General features: G+C 42.1%; 1 protein-coding gene across 1 annotated transcript; it reads left to right on the forward strand.

Moving 5' to 3' along the window:
* Positions 1 to 2,709: 2,709 nt before the first annotated feature.
* Positions 2,710 to 19,017, forward strand: adrb3a (adrenoceptor beta 3a). The gene is made up of 2 exons (XM_083644498.1): positions 2,710 to 4,474; positions 17,970 to 19,017. Exons 1-2 carry the CDS (start codon positions 3,141 to 3,143, stop codon positions 17,995 to 17,997), a joined length of 1,362 nt encoding a protein of 453 aa, XP_083500624.1. The 5' UTR covers positions 2,710 to 3,140; the 3' UTR covers positions 17,998 to 19,017.
* The last annotated feature ends 883 nt before the right edge of the window (positions 19,018 to 19,900 follow it).

The raw sequence follows: 19,900 nt of genomic DNA on the forward strand, positions 1-19,900 counted from the left end.
CATCCTCCACGCTAATTTGAGTAATTTCACCATTTTCATCCTCCGTGTCTGTAACGTCCCTCGTCTGTTCAAACAAAGCAATGAAAAGGAGAGCGAGCATGCAATCAGAATGCAGATCAGTGCCACCATGTTCAGCTTCTTTTTCTCACGATATGAGATTTCATCTCAACGATACATATTGTCACGTTTTGATATCGCGATATATTGTGGGACGATATATTGTGACATCCCTATCTGTCGGTAATGCATTTAATAACCCAGGTATCATCATGCTCTGATTACAATCCCCATTGGACAATCCATAACTAAGAACTTCGTATTACAGATACCGCATACCTAGTCAGCTTTCAGAGCGATGCCACTCAGCTGATCTCATGGTTTATTATCCTTCTAGTAAAGTTTTCCTAAAAGCTTTTGGTGTGATAAAACAATGATGTGCTAGCAAAATACGGGAAAACACAAGTATATGGTACTGGATGTGAATCTATCAAATGACAAGGAGTGAAATGAGGAAAGCGCCTCACTTTGTAGCTATCAATCAATCAAAAATCACCATTCAGGATTAATCATCTGTCCCAAAAAAAAAAGTCATTACCAACAACAAATTCATTCTTATCTCTCTATTTGGATATCCTGTAATTAACTCAATGAAAGAGTAATGACAAGAGAAAAAACCAAAAGCACTTGGTAAGAGTGATCAGAGCTGCTGTAGTAGAGCTGACCAAAGAAGGAACTCCTGGATGACGAGTGGTAGCCTGGGTAAACCCAGCCTTCAACGTGACGTCACAGGCTATGCTTGCTTTATACTTCGTGACTTTGGGGACCTCGTCTGTGGGGGCAACCCATACGTCTTCGTAACTGATAGCACATAGAGGTCACGTGGAGGCTGGGTTTACCCAGGCTAGACGAGTGGTACACTCGCAGCGCAGCACTCCTTCAGATGTCTGAAGTGAATAACATGAAAGGCATTTGCGTGATTGTTCTTCCTCAATGCACTGGCTCGAGTCACAGTGAGATAGCAATCTATTATTTTCTTTGAGTGCTTTGAGTACTACAGTAAGTCACAGGGAGGCCACTGGTTTCCTGTTCTCTGCAGTTTTAGGGGTGTCTCATCCCTTGTGGTCTGCAAAGTTGACCACAAATTATGTTACAAATAAACCATTGGAAACACTTCCAGGACACGAAGTCTTGCTAAATGTCTCGACAATGTGGTTTCCTGGATTACAGTATTAAATCAGAGATGATGAGCTGTAACCAAACTTGACAACTGGAATAGCAACATGGCAATATCAACTATTTTTAAACATAAATTAAAGGAGAACTTCACCGAAAAACAATGCTAATATATTTTGCACATAATCTCACATATCTGAAAACTGTAAACAGATTTGCAGGCATTCATTTAGTTTGACAGTTATTGAGAGTTGATTTGAGTTAAGTTCTGGACCAGTGATATTATTTGTGCATGAGTGACAGTTCTCCTTTATGCTTTATTTTGATTTTGAAATGTAAAGATATTATTGCAAAATATATTATTCCTTTGGAAGCATGGCATTTCGGCTTTGGAAATAATTTGTGTGGGATAAGGTGCGTATGTGTGCACTTCTCAGTGACTTCTCTTCGCCACTAAGCAACTTTGGGCGCTGGATTTAAAGATGGGTCAGGGTTTGCATAGATATTATTATTATTATTTGCGTATGTTGTCTTGTTTACTTTTAAACGGTTTTGTTGTTTACATCTAAACGTCTGCGTGGGATACCTTTGGAAGACGATACTGCGTGGTGAAACACAGATTGGATAGAGTAGAATCAGGGATACCCAACTTGCTTTGCCCGGGGGGCACTTTTGCAAAATGACAGGAGGCCAGGGGCCAGTTAATAAACAAACATTAATGTTCATTTTTCTCTAGCGGATTGTAGGTTTTTGGGGTGTCAGCCGGAGTTTTGCGCACACAGGATAGTTAGTTAGTTAGGTTAATTTAAGTTAGTTAACTATATACTGTAAGTGCCTGGGTGGCGAGCAGATGGCCATAATTGACAATTTAGCTGGAGCTCAGGCAAACTTGATTAGTTTTCATTGTGAATTAAAAAATGGTCAGGGGGCCACTCTGCACCCTGTCGCGGGCCGCATCTGGCCCCCGGGCCGCGAGTTGAGTATCATTGGAGTAGATAGTCACTGGACAGGTTAGTCATGGTTTTAGTAGGGATTCTAAGTAAGGTTTGATAGATGAGACCCCAGGGGAATACGCAGAATAGCTCAATTGTGTGTGTGTGTGTGTGTGTGTGTGTGTGTGTGTGTGTGTGTGTGTGTGTGTGTGTGTGTGTGTGTGTGTGTGTGTGTGTGTGTGTGTGTGTGTGTGTGTGTATATATATGGCTTCAGCAGACAGGCACACTTCACGGCTCCTCCCCTCTGCCTTCCGCCGGGGTGTGATTAGAGCCAATACAAGCTGGGGCGACCTGACTAGAGAGAGAGAGAGAGAGAGTGAGAGAGAGAGAGAAAGAGAGAGAGAGAGAGAGAGAGAGAGAGAGAGAGAGAGAGCAAAAGAAGGAGTGGGCAGCCACTCTGGTGCACTCTGGTGGTTCTTGCAACAGCGTCACTGTTGCTTGATCTCCAACAGCCCAACAGCGGCATCTCTACCAAGATTCAGCGAAAAAACTGCTCTAATCCCAGTGGACACATTCTAATGGACCGGGGTGGGTTTTCCTTCTAAGAACTTTTTTTCACACAACCATTTGGACATCTTTCTTTTTCTTCTTTATGAAACTGACTGCAAATCGATGAGCTAATATTGTTTTTTCCAAGCCTTTTGGACACTTCGGATGCACATCTTTGAAAACCATGTTGCTGTTATATACATCAGGAGAACCTCTCACATGTCTTTCCTGGTCTTTGGGATCAAGGCAAGAGCAGCCAATCAACCACTGATGGTACCTGAATGCTGCCAAACCAGGTGTCAGATGTAAGCAGTACCTGTAACACACAGCGAATGAGAGAGTATTCCACAGAAACGTTTTGAGCTTTTGAGTTGGAGCGAATTTAAAATGCCTGTAAGAAACGTTGATTGTTTGGTTCTGTCAACTTTGCCACTTAAAAACACATCTTTGACTTGAGTTGCACATAGCTTTGTCCTCCGGTGAACATGGACTACAACTTGAGTTCCGCGGCCTCCTATCTGGTCAACACCACCACCATGACCCCGAACAGAACGGGACCCTACCACCCTGCCGCGGGACCCTGGAGTCTCATCATATTGGTCATCATCATTCTGACCATCGTAGTGGGAAACCTGCTCGTGATCATAGCCATAGCGCGCACCTCGCAGCTACAGACAATGACCAACATTTTCATCATGTCTCTGGCCTGCGCAGACCTGATCATGGGGATCCTGGTGGTGCCTCTGGGCGCCACCATAGTGGTGACCGGGAACTGGCAGCTCAGTGACACGTTATGCGAGCTCTGGACTTCCGTGGACGTCCTCTGCGTGACGGCGAGCATCGAGACACTCTGCATGATAGCAGTGGACCGCTACCTAGCCATCACAAGGCCGTTCCAGTACAAAGTCCTGCTCAACAAGTGGCGCGCCAGGCTAATAGTCTGTCTGGTGTGGATTGTATCTGCCCTGATTTCTTTCGTACCCATTATGAACCAGTACTGGCGCGAGAGGGATAACCAGGCGGCGATGGAGTGCTACCAGGACCCTGCCTGCTGCGACTTTGTGACCAACAGGACCTTTGCCATTATATCTTCTGTAGTGTCTTTTTACATCCCTTTGATCATAATGATATTCGTTTATGCCAAAGTCTTTCTAATAGCGACGCGGCAAGTACAGCTCATAGATAAGGAGCGCCTACGCTTCCAGGGCGAGTGTCCGACGACGCAGGTGCAGCTCGGCCACAACATCAACAACACCCTGCCGTCGGCATGCGTGGGCTCAGTCAGCCCGCCAGTCACACAGAGAAGGGGCGCCAAGCGAAGGCCGTCGCGGCTGACGGTCGTCAAAGAGCACAAGGCCCTGAAGACGTTAGGCATCATCATGGGCACCTTCACCCTGTGCTGGCTGCCGTTCTTCGTGGCCAACATCATCAACGTGTTCAACAGAGACGTTCCCCCGGGGGAGATCTTCCGTCTGCTGAACTGGCTGGGCTACGTCAACTCTGGCCTCAATCCCATCATCTACTGCAGGAGTACCGAGTTTCGCACCGCTTTCAAGAACCTGCTGGGCTGCCCCTGGCTGTCCACCACGGGACTCAACACTTTCTATAAAGAGCTACGGAGCCGCTGCTCCTGCTTCCTGTGGCGGGCTGAGTCCGGCACGGCGGGCCCGTTCCAGAAGTGTCCCACCAGGACTGAGGGCAACGAGAGCCTGGCCAGCAGTCCAGGCAGCAACAAGAGTGAGGAGCGATGCCGAGGCCCTCCCCGCTCCAACGGCAGCAGCACACAGTTCAGTGACATCTCAGAACCAGAAACCGAATTGTAAGTTCCTTGCCTTACCTAATTTTTTCCAGTTTCTTTAATTATTCCTCAACTGATGCTCACTTAATATAATAACTGGTTTGATTCATCTCCAGTATGGCATTACATTATGTAATTTAAAAGATGCTTTTGTTCAAAATGACTTAAAGCACATTTTGTCAATAGTAGTTTCTAGTTGTATATCAGTTGTTGGAGAAATAACATTCTCTGTCATCAGTCTTCTTCATCAGCTAAGCCTTCAATAGGAATAAGTGGCATAATTTTTCTATAAACCTCTAACCCTATAAAATGTGATTGAAATATTCATTACTTATATAGTCAATATTAAACATTCAGCTATTAGAAAGAAACTTAGTGGATGTAATGAACAACACAAATAATTGATGGCTATAGATATACATTGCAGCCATATCACATTATTTATTTTATTATCCATTCTTTAATATGAAATATTACAAATCAAACATTACTTTTACGTTTTAAAATCTGATTCTCTAAACTGTTACTTATTCCTATTGAAAAGGCTTTGCTGATGAAGAATGTGATACACAGTTGGTTTAATGACTGTTGACCAAATGTATTTTGTTTGTTGACAAAAGCGTCTGCTAAACATCATTATGTAATGTAATTACTTCATGAAATCTCTGCCCATCTTAGATTTAAGAAACTTGCCAACTAACCTTTTCAACAAATCACTATGAAAGTGAACAGACAGTTCATTTCTTTGATAAGTTCACTGGGTTCACCTGCAGTCAGAGGCATGGAGATAAAAATAAATGCACTACTACATATCATTTCATATAGCATTACAGTAGAATAGAGATTTTAATTTGACATGACACATTTTAATCATTCAATATGAATACTGTCAAATCAATTATGGGGAAGACTTCCTGTGACTGATTATCAAACTAGTGACCCAGGAGAACAAGAGTTCATGTGTGTACTTTATCATTGTGTGTGTGTGTGTGTGTGTGTGTGTGTGTGTGTGTGTGTGTGTGTGTGTGTGTGTGTGTGTGTGTGTGTGTGTGTGTGTGTGTGTGTGTGTTACGAAGTATATATCGAACTAAATTAGAAACAATGTATATGCTTGCATCTGGGTGAAAAGTAAAGGTTAAAACAAAATGATGAGAAAGAATAACAAAAGAGCCGTTACACATACAGTACATACTGTACCACATTGGCAAAATGTGCAACAATGTCAATATCTCATAGGGAGCCACCCATTGTCTGTGCCAGAGAACATTTCAAACATGCTTTCAAGTTGTCTTTAATTATGAGCACCATAAACTAAACCTAAACATAGCAAACCTATGAATTAAAGATTGTATCAATTGTCCATTCAATTGATATCAGTCTCCAAAAAGGCAAGTTTTACCCTCAACACCCATGTCTACGGTATTTTAGAAAGCATCATCAATCATTATAAAGATTTTATATACGTTTACAATTAGAAATTACAATGAAAATAAAACATTGTTTTTAATGATCTGGTAGTCTTTTATTGAATACATGGAAATATTACCTCTATCACCTGTGGACTCGCTGTAACCGTTGTTTGAACTGACTCCAGCATTCTACGCCAATACTGACTTACAATGATTGACCTATCTCAGTGAGAAGTGTGTCATGACATATATATATATATATATATATATATATATATATATATATATATATATATATATATATATATATATATATATATATATATATATATATGCAAGTATATACATTTCCCTGTTTCTAATTTAGTTTGTAACACACACGCACACGCACACACACGCCCCCACACACACACACACACACACACACACACACACACACACACACACACACACACACACACACACACACACACACACACACACACACACACACACACACACACAATAGTGATAAAGTACACACATAACTCTTGTTCTCCTGGGTCACTAGTTTGATAATCAGGAAGTCTTCCCCATAATTGATTTGACAGTATTCATATTGAATGATTAAAATGTGTCATGTTTTTTCTTTGGGGGGTCATAGACTCTTCTTCATAGACTTTTCTGATTAAAAAGTACAGATAAATTATTAGTAGTAATAATAATAATAATAATGCAATATATAGATAAATACAAATAAAATAACTTTGCATGTTATTTGTACAATATATAAAGACTACGTTGTATGTTAATAGGTACCTTTAAAGATGCCAGTGATAGTTTTTGGAGATCACAGATAAACTATTCAAAATGTCTTGGTTTTGATAAAAAAAAAGCTAAGTTCTGCAGCTTACTCTGTATGAACACCGAATAAATTAAAGGGATCCATATTTGGATATATTCTGAATACATCAGTGCTGCTGTCCTTGATTAAAATAGATTGAGCAGAACAAAGAAGAAAATAATTTCTGAAACATTGGCTGGTGTTGGCATATTAGAAAATTACATCGCTAAATTTGAAACCTAATCTTTGGATAGCCATGAAATGATGCAATAAACATAATACATTTGAACACTGTACCTGTATCTGTTACAAATTACTAACAGATGTGTGTAGATTTATCATAACCATAAGAAATGAGGCACAGTCACTGATACTGTGCTTGGAGTGGGCAATATGTTTTTAGCACACTAAAACTAACAATAATAACATTCATCAATTTATTTCAAATCTTGTGGTAAACTCCATAAATGTAGCCTTCGTTCTCAATGTGATTATTGGGAATCTGAAAAAGCAGCATCCCACAATGATAATGCCAAATGTAAACATGGCATTGTCAGACCGTTAGTCCTTAACAGGCTGATTCAGAGAACTGCGTGGCACTTTTAACAGACCTTTCCAAGTATTAGTGTGGTTTGAGAGGTTTCCGCCTGCCACAGGGCCTCACCACCCAACACCCCCTGCAGCTGATAAATCTTTATCGCTTAGGCACAAGACTTCCCCCTGAACTGGAGAGGCTGTTTACAAGACTAACAGCCATACGAACACACGTGTTAACAAGGTACAGCCGCTGTCAGACTGCTGCCTGAACACTTTGATTCGCTACTCTGCTAACAGAGGTGAACCACAACAAATTGCCAGCAGTCCTGCCACAGAAATCCAAGACGACGATGATTAGGAGTTACAGCACACTGAGCACAGGATCAAAGGGTTGAATAAAAGAGGGTGTAACATCTACTGGTAGTAACTACTAACAGGTGGATTTAGGAAGTAAGCCTAAACAGTGACTTTGGCTGTGACTTTGGCCTCATCATGAATCGTCCCTAAATAACCCCGCTTTAGGGATATGTCATTTCAATATTTACTCTGCATCTTTTATGATGCTGTCCTCTCTGTGTGATTTTACAGATGTAATCAATGGGGCAGTAATGTGGGAGATGTTTAGGAGCATAATAAAAGTCTTCCTTAAAAGGAGCCTGGTGGTGGTGTGTTCTGTAGTGGATCACCCCCGAGCGGCAGGCTCAGCTCACTCACACTGCGCTTTGAGCAGGATTACAAGAATGCAAGGGAGAACAGTGGTTCATGCAGTTCGTAGAGTTATTCAAACTCAGACTCCTACATTTATTTACAATAACATACTTTATAGTTCAAATATTCATTCACACTCCACCAGAGGGGCAATTGGGGGACATATTACCTTACCTCGACCAAAGTCTAACTACAGTACATGAAGAAGGCTGTAATATACAGGGCTATAGTGTCGTGGAACAGACTTCCAGGTGAAGTCCGTTCCATCAAAGGAAAGGCATGTTTTAAAAGGAAACTTAGATTTGACCTTCATTCACACAAACCATCCTGATTTAGATCATATCATATCTCATCTCCTCTGCTTGCTATGTGTGTTTTATAGATTACAAGGAAATGTTTTTATCATAAGTTAAAATGTTGGTCCACTGGCTAGTTATGGGGCTAGCGGTCCATGCTACATTGTTTTATCTGGTTCTAGATTTGCTTTTAACTCTTGTTTTCTTTTTCTTCTTCCTTCATTTTTCTTTTTCTTTTATTCTTATGTCATAGGTGTTTTTTTTAATTATCATGTAATGTACAGTATATTGTTGTCTTGGACCCCAGGAAGACTAGCTGTCGTCTAGGTGTCAGCTAATGGGGATCCTTTTAATACACAAATAAACAAACTCAGACAGACAGACAGACAGACAGACAGACAGACAGACAGACAGACAGACAGACAGACAGGGCCACGGCTCCAAGAGAGGGTCAATGGAGATGTATGACAAAGCCTCATTAGCTCCCAGACGGAGTGCCACTTGTCTGTGACAGGCTGGTGAACCGGTTGACCACGATCACATGAAAACACCATTATGCATTTCTAGGTGTCTGCCAGAGATCACACACCTCCTCATCCCTGTCACCTTTCTATGTCTATTCTATTATCTAAAAGGCAATCTATGTTCAATCCATGTTCAGTTCAGTTCAGTTCTTCTTCTTTTTTATAGTGCAACATCACCCCAAGGGCTCTCTGCATGCCTCTCTTCCCCCTCCAGGGGAAACATGCAGTAGAGGTATCAGAGTTGAGTAAGTGAAGGGGTGACGCCTCCCTCTCCCAGGTTGGTGGTCAGGATCAATAGGAAAGTGAGGTAAGACCGCTAAGATGAATGATCCCTGGGGGGCAGAGCGGCTACATTGGAGGCGCTGCACAGAATGGCCATTATCAACACATGCTTTGTTTTCATGGAACTACACGGAGGCATATCACTGCTGCCCACATCAACATCCACAGCTACGCTCGGTTTCTGCCACGTACAGTATGTACCATGTTGGGTATGTACCATGTTGGGTATGTACCATGTCATGTCTGACAAGGAGATAGTTACAAAGAGACAGGAAGATATGGGCGAGAGAGCGGGGAGGACATGCAGCAAAGGACGGTGGGCGGGATTCGAACCCGGATCGCTGCCGGAAGCGGTAAGGTCTGAGCCTAAAGGCTTGGTTATGCTTTCCGTATGGACGGTCGCATTGGAAAGGCGAGACAGAATCATGAAGATGATCAAATGTTTGGAGCTTTTATACGCCTGTGTGGTTTTCTCCTCGCTGAGTAACCGTTATTTTGAAAAAGCAATTTGTCCGCAGTTAGAACATTTGGGATGTGCACGGCCATGTGAAAATGCGCTGCACGGGACCTTCAAGCTGCCTTCACATGATAAGCGATCTTCTCTTCGCTCACCGAGAGGGAGAGCGGAGAAAGGTCAGCGGTAAGGTCAAAGTTGAAACAATTTGAACTTGAGCAGCACAGCGGCGGCAAATTCGAACGCTGCGTGACGCCAGGCGTAGCGCTGCCGCATAGTTGGGAGGCAGCTCTCTCCCAATAGGAAACAACGGCACAGTGGGCGCAGAGCTGTTTTACCGCGGATCATGTGGGGGGGGGGGGGCTTCATGAAGGGGCGTGTCTGCGGATATGCCGCTTCATGGTACTCGCTCTACGCGGTTGAGTCACCGGGGCGCCCCCACATTATGCACCATGTTATTTGAGTATGATTTTTGTGGATTCGCCCAGTTTTCCTCATGATCATAGATGGATTCTCTTGATCACAAATGATGACGTTGATACTGGGAGTAGAGACAGATTAGTTCTGCAGTCCCCAATGTGATTTTGTATCCCTGTCAGTTGTATGCACTCATTTTTATTTTTATTTTTAACTCTATGCACTTTACATCTACCTGTCGAGGGACTATGGATGGAAATTAGCTAAGGCTACAATCCGGCACATTTACATGCAAATGTTCATTAATGCTGCACTGTCCCTATGAAATAAATAAATAAATAAATAAAGAATAAATACATTTCCCCCCCCACATAATTTCTAAAAGCTCAGCTGTGTTCATCAGTTTTGTCACATACAGTATGTTGCTGTAAACTGAGACTGGCTGCTACCACATTAGTTGTAATCAGCGTAATGGAAGCATTAAAGATACGATTTTCATGTACGTGTTTCATAATAAGCATGGTGTGTTGTGCGTTAGGCGTGGAGGAGGTTTTGTGTTAAGGAACTTAATATGTGATTAAGAACACTAACACACAGCTAATCTTATCTCCACAGACAGCTGAGTGCTTGTTACTGTGCATTACATCAATCAATGGGAATGAAGCTTAAGATATTGATGAGGAATAGATGGTTGAGCTATACAAGAAAAATAATATTATACCGCATTAATACAGTAAGGGTTTGGCTGTGCCTTTGTTCCCCTGTGCTAAGAAGTTATGGACCAAACTGCAACCTGAATCCTACTAGATTGTAGAATAGAGGTGTGTTTCATCTGAAGAGTCTCTCAATACACTTGACAGCAAGAAACAAAGGAGCAGATATTTCTATAGAGCCAGCCCAGTGCTACTTGCATTGTGCTGCTGTTTACTATAGCTGGGTTTATGCATTACTATGAGTGCGTTTACATGCACACCAATAAACTGATAACTGTGAGTAATCAGTTTATGGCAATAATCTGATTTCTGCGTTCACATGCACTTTAATAATCCGACAATAGGAAAAACCCGGGTTTACATGATTCAGTCAATTACGGTAGTCGGATTTCTCTCCAGAAGGCGGCGGTAATTCAACTTTTTACATGCAACTTGTACATGCGCAGATGTATAAACCCACAAGAAACCTGATACGCTGTATACATGCACTCAAAAGACAGGTTATTGGCCAAAAACCTAGGTATGTTTATCGGTTTATTCATAACCTGATAACGGCCATAAACGGATAAAGCTTATCGGTTTATGCTGTTTACATGACCATTTGAATAATCAGGTAAGTCCAGAAATCCGCTAATAAACTGTTTATTGTCTGCATGTAAACGCACTCAATGACAGCACAGACATGTGCAGTAGGAGATACACCCCCCAAAAAAAGTTTGCTCTTGAAAAGTGGGGTAGGGGTGGAGAGAGAAAAAAATATCTTGCCCTAGCCATCAAAAGCATTCTAATATAACAGTAACCCTATTTTTTTGTCTATTTCTTTGTTTTCATCTTAAACAAACTAAAGAAGCATAAATATTCAAAGTTTAGCACCTGAAACGCAGTCAGTGACATCATGAAGAAGTGAATCGAGGAAAAGCAAACAAAAAAACAAGCAGTACAGGCACTCAGTACAGGATGGATTAAGAGGTTAATCCCTCTGAACTGTGATATTTCACGAGAAAATCTGCTCATGGAGAAACATGACATTTTGTTTCATTCTCGAGTCTTGAAGTTTGTTATATCCTCTTGGGTGTTGTTATATGAGAAAGAATATAGATTCCATTCAGGAGAGAGAGAGACAGAGAGAGAGAGAGAAAGAGAGAGAGAGAGAGAGAGAGAGAGAGAGAGAGAGAGAGAGAGAGAGAGAGAGAGAGAGAGAGAGAGAGAGAGAGAGAGAGATGGAGGAAATGTGTACTTGAAACCAATCCCAATACTTACTGAATCACTAATGTCACCATAACCGGATCATCACTCCAAATGATTGTCTAAATATTTTAGACACATTCAGTGACAACACCACTGTGCTCAACTATAGCAATAGAGATACATGACAACTGAGTAATGCTTCAAAACCACATACTGTATTAGACCACCAAGGTGAAAGATCCTGTCCAGGACCACATCACCTGTGTTGAATGCTACTAACTGCGGCACAAAATGGACGGAGTTACTGTGGGATAGATTTCTCCACACTGGCCTTTTTTGGAAGGTCAACATCAGCGTTTGAGTTGTGTGTAACGTAATGAGTATTATTTATTATAATACATTCAATTAAAATTTATATAGGGCTTTTCTAAGTACTCAAAGTTGCTTTACACACAAAATAAAACCATTTAATAGGTACAAAATAGAATAAGAACATAACATAACATAGTAATAACAATAAAACATAAGAAAACATGTAATTTAAAACTGGAGTCTTGAGATGGAGGGGAGGATGATGTTTAGCAGGTGAAAGTGAGTTTGAAGAGGTGGGTCTTGAGGGTCTGTTTGAAGGATGGTAGAGCGGTTGCCTGACGGATGTGGATGGGAGGGCGTTCCAGAGGGACGGTGCGGCAACTGAAGAGGCCCTTTCGACCCAGGTCCGGAGCTTGGTCCTGGGGGTTATCAGGGTGTTTGTGTCAGCAGACCTGTTTTTATATCTGCAAGGCAGGTGGTGAGGATGGAGTGGGTGGTTGAAGTGATGGTCTTGGAGGAGAGGTAGAGTTGGGTGTCATCTGCGTAACAGTGGAAACGGAGGAATGGCGCCGGTGAATTTGTAGGGGAGGAGGCAGAGAGCTGGCAGTGAATTGTGTCGATTTTGGATTGGAAAAATGACAGAAACACCACCAGAGTTTTCTGGTGGTGACGGAGTTGGAGATGGTGTCCATTGGCTTGAGGAGTTTGTTGATGATGGAGAAGAGCGTTTTGGGGTTGTTGGAGCCGGTTTGGATAATGGAGGAGTAGTGGGAGGAGCAAACATTGTTAAGGGCATCTTTGTATGGTTGTTGGTGAAGTTTGTACTGTAGGCATCCAAGTGAACAGTGAGACCGGTTTTATTGGCAAATCTTTCCAGTTGGCGGCCCTTGGCTTTGAGGTGGTGGAGTTGATCGGTGTACTAGGGGGTGGAGTGATTGAAGGAGACGGGTTTGTTTTTTTATGTTAAAAAGATCAAATGTTCTTATCACCTATAGATGGTTGCTTATTTATTTAACGTAAATGGTCAGCAATATACTGATGTTATTTAGCTATTTATGTTATTTTGTATGTATTATTTATTTTCTCAGGGTTAATTTCTTGAATGGGTTGACAATGCAATGTTAAATATTCTTTAATAGTTATTTATTTGAAAGCAGCCTTCTGAGTAGCTTTGCATAGTCCAATCAGACACAATCCACATAGAAAAAATCGATTGGGCTCCAGTAACCCCTGGTAAGAAAAAATAAAATCACACCCAGGTGGAGGTTTAGTACACTAGGCTACTGTATGCACTGTATGTAAGCAAACCGCATTAAAATCCGTTGCTCGGTTGCGGTAGATGTGTTTGAATGTGTTAGCAAGTTTAGCAAGCTAATCGGCTAATCTGTGTGTCGCGTTGACAATGACGTTGCGACAGCTTTAGGTCGCCGCTCTTTCTCTCTCTCCATTCACTCTCTCTCTCTCGCTCGACCACCGAACCGCTCTTTATCTCGCTCGCTTGTGGACCCAGGGGGAGGGGCTTAGGCTACGAACGGACGGACACACATGTCAATTATGGAAGCGGCTGCACCACTTCAAAATAAATCATGTGGCTCACCTGGTAGAACGCGTACCATGAAGGCTTAGTCCTTCACGCAGCCGACCCGGGTTCGAATCCGGCCTGCGGTCATTTTCTGCATGTCCTCCCCGCCGTCCTGTAGCTGTCCAGCAAATACTGTCCTATCAAATAAAGGCAAAATGCCCAGAAAATAAATAAATCATGTGGAAATCCATACAGGCACCGACTGGTAAACCACACACACACACACACACACACACACACACACACACGACTCAATTCCTTAGTAAATAGTAAACCGTGCTCTGGAAGTACCACCCTCTCAGCTCTTACCTGATTGATGATCAGTCAGGAACATTGCAGGCTGAGAATGTTTTCTGCTTTAAGCCCTGTGAATGAATCGAAAAGGACATTGTGTTTATAATGCAAGCGAGTCTGTTTATAATCCAAGCAATTCTGTTTTACAGGAACAGTCAGTCAAATTGTCTCATTTATGCCATTACAAAAAATATAATACCATTTCCCACACATGCTGCATTCTCCCTTTTATAAGTCATGGCACTTTGTTATTAAGTGTCAAGAGTGGACAGCATGTAGTACAAAATACAACGTAAGAAATATGGACAGGAGGTTTCGCTCGTAATGTCTGACTATAGCGGCCATGTAAGGCCATGTGTGAAACAGGCATTTGAATTGGTGTCAGATGATTGCTGCAGAATTCAGCAGCGTGTGATTGAGAGTGACTCTTTCCTTCAGTGGTGGTCGGCTAGGTGACCACACCAACGTAATGAAATGTGTGGCAGTTTATAGATCCATGTGATTCTGAAGCTGCCAAAATGCCGGTCAAATAAGTCAAAGCACTGCAGTGAGCATTAGGCACACATTAGGCCATAGGTTTTCAAAGTGGGAGGCGGACCTCCCCAGGGCGGCTCCAAACAGTTTCAGGGGAGGCTCAGTGAATGGGAGTGGGGGGGGGGGGGGGGGGAATATTACATTAGTTATCAAAATGAGATCACATAGATAGAATATCCTAAATGTGCCTGATTTGGTTAAAGATAGTTCAGAGATACAATTTTCCCACTCTCCCGGAGTCAGAAATAAATGCATGCCTTCAGAGTTCAGACACAGCTTTTTTATAGTATGAAGCTATCTTGTCTCAGTTGTTGACATCAAATAATTGTTGGGATCAAATAACATAATCATTATCCCATAGGCATCCAGGAATTTAGCGAAACTACAGTAAGCAAGTAAGGTGTGTGTGTGTGTGGGGGGGGGGGGGGTCGGGGGAGTCGTCCCTAAGCTTTGTCGGAGGTGAGGCCCACAGCCTCAGACTTTGAAAACAGGCAATAGGCTGGTGTTTTGATGCCATTTTAGAAGGGGCCTTTGTACTAGTTCTCTGTGCTGTGAACCATGTCCTGAGCTTCTCTCTGCCAATGAAGACAACCTCCAGTGACTTTACCTAGCTTGTAAGGAGATCAGACCTAAGAGGGCATGAAAATGAGAACCAGGATAAGAAGCAAGATGGTAATGACATGTGGGAACTCTTCGACTCCCCAACACTCCTTTTCAAAAGCTGATATCAGATCCAACCGTACAGGTCTTTAAATGGAGGGCTCTGGGAGTTGAGCAAACACTTCAGTGTGGGACAAATCCAAATCGTTAAGATTTCCAGATAAAAAAAATCACTAAACCATAAGTTTATTTTCTTTTTTCCGCCTCATTAAAACAGCAGCCAAAATCAATACAGTTTGGGGGGGTGGGGGGGGATGGACTGAAGTTTTCAGTCACTGTACAAAACTGTACTGTACAACAATAGCAGATGGAACAGCTGAAATATTACCATCATGCTAATAGCATCATTTGATTGATTTTAATGAAAACACCTTTTCATTTTTGCATATCATTGGTAACATTTAGCTATTCTATGGAAGTTGCTTATATAATGAAGAAATACATTTAATCTTGGTAATTTACAAATGTCAGCTCCAAATACAGCAATGACTTATATTAATGTCCTGTAAGTTTACTGTAGAATAGATGCTCCACAACAAAGTTGTGGAGTGGTTTGATTAGGTCCTTTTGATGTCTATAATGATGTGGCATAGCAAGTCCTGGCTAAAGCGACTTGTCCAAATGGCCTTATACTGTACTTTGAAATCCATTCTCATAAGCAAAGTTTTCAACAGATCAATTTTGTCACTGGTTTTATAAAAAGTAATTTAATTTAAAGTTAAAGTTCTATTTTGTCAAAACTGACTGTTATAAAACCTTTTGACGTCCAACTGGACGTTTGAGCCAAATTCGAAGAAATTCCGTGAAGGCATTCCTGAGATATTGCGTTAACGAGCATGAAAATGGGCGGTCGTGAGTGCATAGTGACCTTGAACTTTGACCTCTGACCACCAAAATCTAAGCAGTTCATCCGTGGTATCGCGGTAACAAACATCGGACGGACAGACGTATGTACTGTACTACATACGGATGTACGGACGCATGGACGGACAAGCCGAAACCATAACGCCTCCGGCCCGCTATCGCCGGCAGAGGCATAAAAAAGACAAATCATTGAAATGATAGTGACTATATAATAGTTTGTCTCAGTGCATGCCATCACCCTCTGACAGATGGAAACAGAAAACACACATGGCTCAGATGATGGATGGATTTTCCTGCCTTTGCAGAGCTTAACTCCATTCACTTGGATGCAGACTTCAAAAAATGTTTAAGCTATGTCTGAGGTTTATGGTTTGATGTAATCCAACTGTACTCAATTGTGCGTGAGAGATTCAAGACGCAACAAAATCATAACAGAATACTATTCGGGGGATCAGACATTTTCCCTTTAAATTTGCATGACTAAAATAAACCAAAGGCTCCACTCACTGGCTCCATCATTCTTCGTTAAAAGGGTTTCAGCTAATTCGTCCAAATAGTGGGAGTTGTGGTGAATGCACATTGCCATTTGTTCCATGCATATTTCTTCCATAGGCATCCATATTATGTAAAGCTTAACAATGGCTGTGGATAGTTGACGTCTTCCTGTGGCGACACGTACAGTAGAGATGATAGCATCAGAATTCCTGCCTTTTTGAAGTAAAAAGAAACAAGGATGGGAGAAACCTTACAGGACAGCATAACCTTCTGTGATTGGTTAGGGAGAAGAGGTGAAGTGAGTCAACCAAGATCACTGTATTCCAGCTGCAAACACACGTACAACTAACCTGTAAATCAACTGACTACGCCTAACATGAAACAGCCTTATCTGATAGAAACTGAAAAACACTCACAGGGTGTGACCAGGACAAACCAACAACTCACGCAGCAACACCAAAAACACATTGTCGTCCAACAACAGTTTGCCAACAGGGTCACATCTCACAGGCCAATATGGTCTCATGGTAGTTTGTGTTGGCATGTTAACAACTTGTTGTTATGGTGCGCCTAAATCAATTGGTTAAGGTTACGGTTACGGTTACGGTTTGGGGTAGGCTTAAATAACAAACACGTTAAATGTGAGTATGGTCTACTTTGGACATGCTGGGATGCGAACACAGCTCTCTGGTGTGAAAGAGGAGGGTTTTGTTCCCCCATCATCCACCCCGACCACTGCACCCTACGTGGCGGCCGCCCGGCTTATTTGAAGTGAACGTCACACAACAACGTGCTGCGGGCACGCACTCGACTTCCAACTGTAATACATTTGTTTGAAAGTTGTCCTCCCGAGTGTCACGAGTAAATTTAACAAAACGTGTGCATGTACACGATTCAATAGATTAAACAATGTGACTGCCAACATGAACTGCCGTGAGAGCGGGTTGCACAGGGTCGCATGCCAAGTCTAATGCACCACGAGCTTCCTGATCAGACAGCTAGTTGGCCTCAGTGTGGGGTGCTTCACTTAAAGCAATGAGACTGGAAAAAAAAACACCATATGTTCAGAATTTCACGGAGAAATAGGATGGACAAAAGCAAATGCCAGTGACATGATCGCATATGTTTGCTGAATCATTTCATGCTATTTTCCCCCTTCTAACTTTTAAAATAGTGATAAAACTATACTATAAAAAAATATTATAGAGTAGACGTTTCAACTCGACAATATAAACACTCGGCTTACTTCCTGTTGCAGTGTTTGCTAGTACAATAACTGACAGGACATAAGCTAGGTTCCAAACAGTTCCCTAGCAACACAATTCCGTGAAAACCGTTTAACATTCCCTCTCTATTTTATATTATTACGAAGAGCTTTCATTTCTGCAGGAACCCTAAGTGCTAACGTGTCCTTTTGTTCTCAGTTTCACATTGCAGGAAAAGGACGGATGATGACAGTAAAAATGTCAACGCTACGGAAGCGAACAACACACTCCAACAGTCGCTGACATTCCTGCAAAGGCTGCGACAGAACAGCGGGGAGGACAACCGGCAGGACCGACAGAACCCGCCGCCCTGATGAGGGAGGCAGAGCCAAGACGGCTGCACTGAGCGGGCTAACTGGACTGACTGAAGGGAGGCAGCTGTGAATGTGTCGACATCCCAGGCGGAAAATGGCGGCGTGGGTGATCGCAAATCAGTGCTCGAGTGGCAGGGTGTCGACACTCCTCCGTGTCGTACTGTCTGTCGTGCATACTGTTCCCGACAGAAGCACACTCTCTGCTCCTGAACAAGAAAGAAAGACTTCTGCACATTTTGAATGCATTCCAGCAAACCTTTGGGCACAATGTGTGTGACCTTTGGTTTCAAAGTGAGAACCAGAACTAATCATGTATCTAGTAAATTATCTATTTATGATACACTGAATCTGTAATAAAATAGGAAAGTTGTTAATTTAATACCAAGGCTGTATACACTGTCCGGTCGAGGAACTACAGGTTTTTTATTGACTTTCATGGCACAAACTAATGTCAATTCAATCAAAATCAGCTCTGCATTAAAAGGTTCCGGTTCGCCGTCTCTTTTCAGCCTAAATGTCTCTGTTTGGAGCCTGGAATCTGTAGCTGATCCAACCGTACAATAGGTTTTCCTTCAAAAAGTCACTAAAACAAATCTTGAATCCACAATAACCATTTTGTTGTTTTAGATTATTGTTTTTATTGCTTTTTATTGATCGTTTCTATTGCTTGTGATTGTTTTTATTGCTTGTGTTTGTGATAGTTTTTATTGCTTGTGATTGTTTTTTGCTTGTGTATGTGATTGTTTTTATTGCTTGTGTGGACCCCAGTAAGACTAGCAACCACTTTGTGGAAGCTAATGGGGATCCGAATAAAGAATAAAGAATAAAGTACAGTTCTTCAACCTCTAGATTATGTAAAGATAACACCATCTGTTGCACTGACAATTAAAATAATCTAAAACTGTGTAAAAGCATGCAAAGTCATCATTCCCATTCGTTGATGCATCATTTCTCATAGCACTAAACGATGTATGGCTATTAGGCTACTGCTGTTACAACACTAATTGTACTTCGATAGGTTCAAGGCAGATTTACAAGTTAATTTTTCTAATGTTATTTTAACACACAGACACACTACACACAGTACTTCCCACATCCCACCCTCGCTGCTATTAGCCTTTTTCACTTCCCACCCAATTCACCCATTTTGTGTCTAAAAGGCAGGAGTAACTGGTAACACAGGTGCAAGCAAAAAATTAACGAGGGCCCCAGCGCTGGATCACCAAATGGATTGGAATTTGAAAGGCTCATTAATGTTCTGCTTGCACCTGTGTTACTTCCTGCCTTTTAGACACAAAATGGCTGGATTGGGTGGGAAGTGGAAAAAGGGCGAATAGCTTCGCTACTGTTTGAGGAGAGGTTATGTGACTTTGATGTTATAAGAGGGATTTGCAAGATTAACATGTATTCAGAATGAATCTGGGGGGAAATCCTTGGGGGGGGGGGATACACAGAGAATGTGATCCATTTGAAAAGAAGCTGTGACCAGTGTGTGACCTCTGCCAGGCGGCCTGTGTGGCTTTTAAAATATCACGCTGCACAAAAGCCACAACAACTTAGCATGGAAACAATTATCCTGCCTGAAGCTCAGCTAGATTACTATCAGGTGATTCTTGTTACAATTTTCTACAAGCATTAGAAGAGAAGAGAAGAGTGTGTGTGTGTGTGTGTGTGTGTGTGTGTGTGTGTGTGTGTGTGTGTGTGTGTGTGTGTGTGTGTGTGTGTGTGTGTGTGTGTGTGTGTGTGTGTGTGTGTGTGTGTGTGTGTGTGTGTGTG

The sequence above is a fragment of the Poromitra crassiceps genome (assembly GCF_964638095.1).
Source record: "Poromitra crassiceps genome assembly, chromosome: 10".
In the NCBI taxonomy this organism is placed as follows: domain Eukaryota; kingdom Metazoa; phylum Chordata; class Actinopteri; order Beryciformes; family Melamphaidae; genus Poromitra; species Poromitra crassiceps.

Excerpts from the sequence above, each read along its gene's own strand:
- adrb3a (XM_083644498.1), top strand. The coding sequence starts at position 3,141 with ATGGACTACAACTTGAGTTCCGCGGCCTCCTATCTGGTCAACACCACC. Across the intron at positions 4,475-17,969 it reads TCAGAACCAGAAACCGAATT|TTTCACATTGCAGGAAAAGG; the intron begins GTAAGTTCCTTG and ends TTTTGTTCTCAG.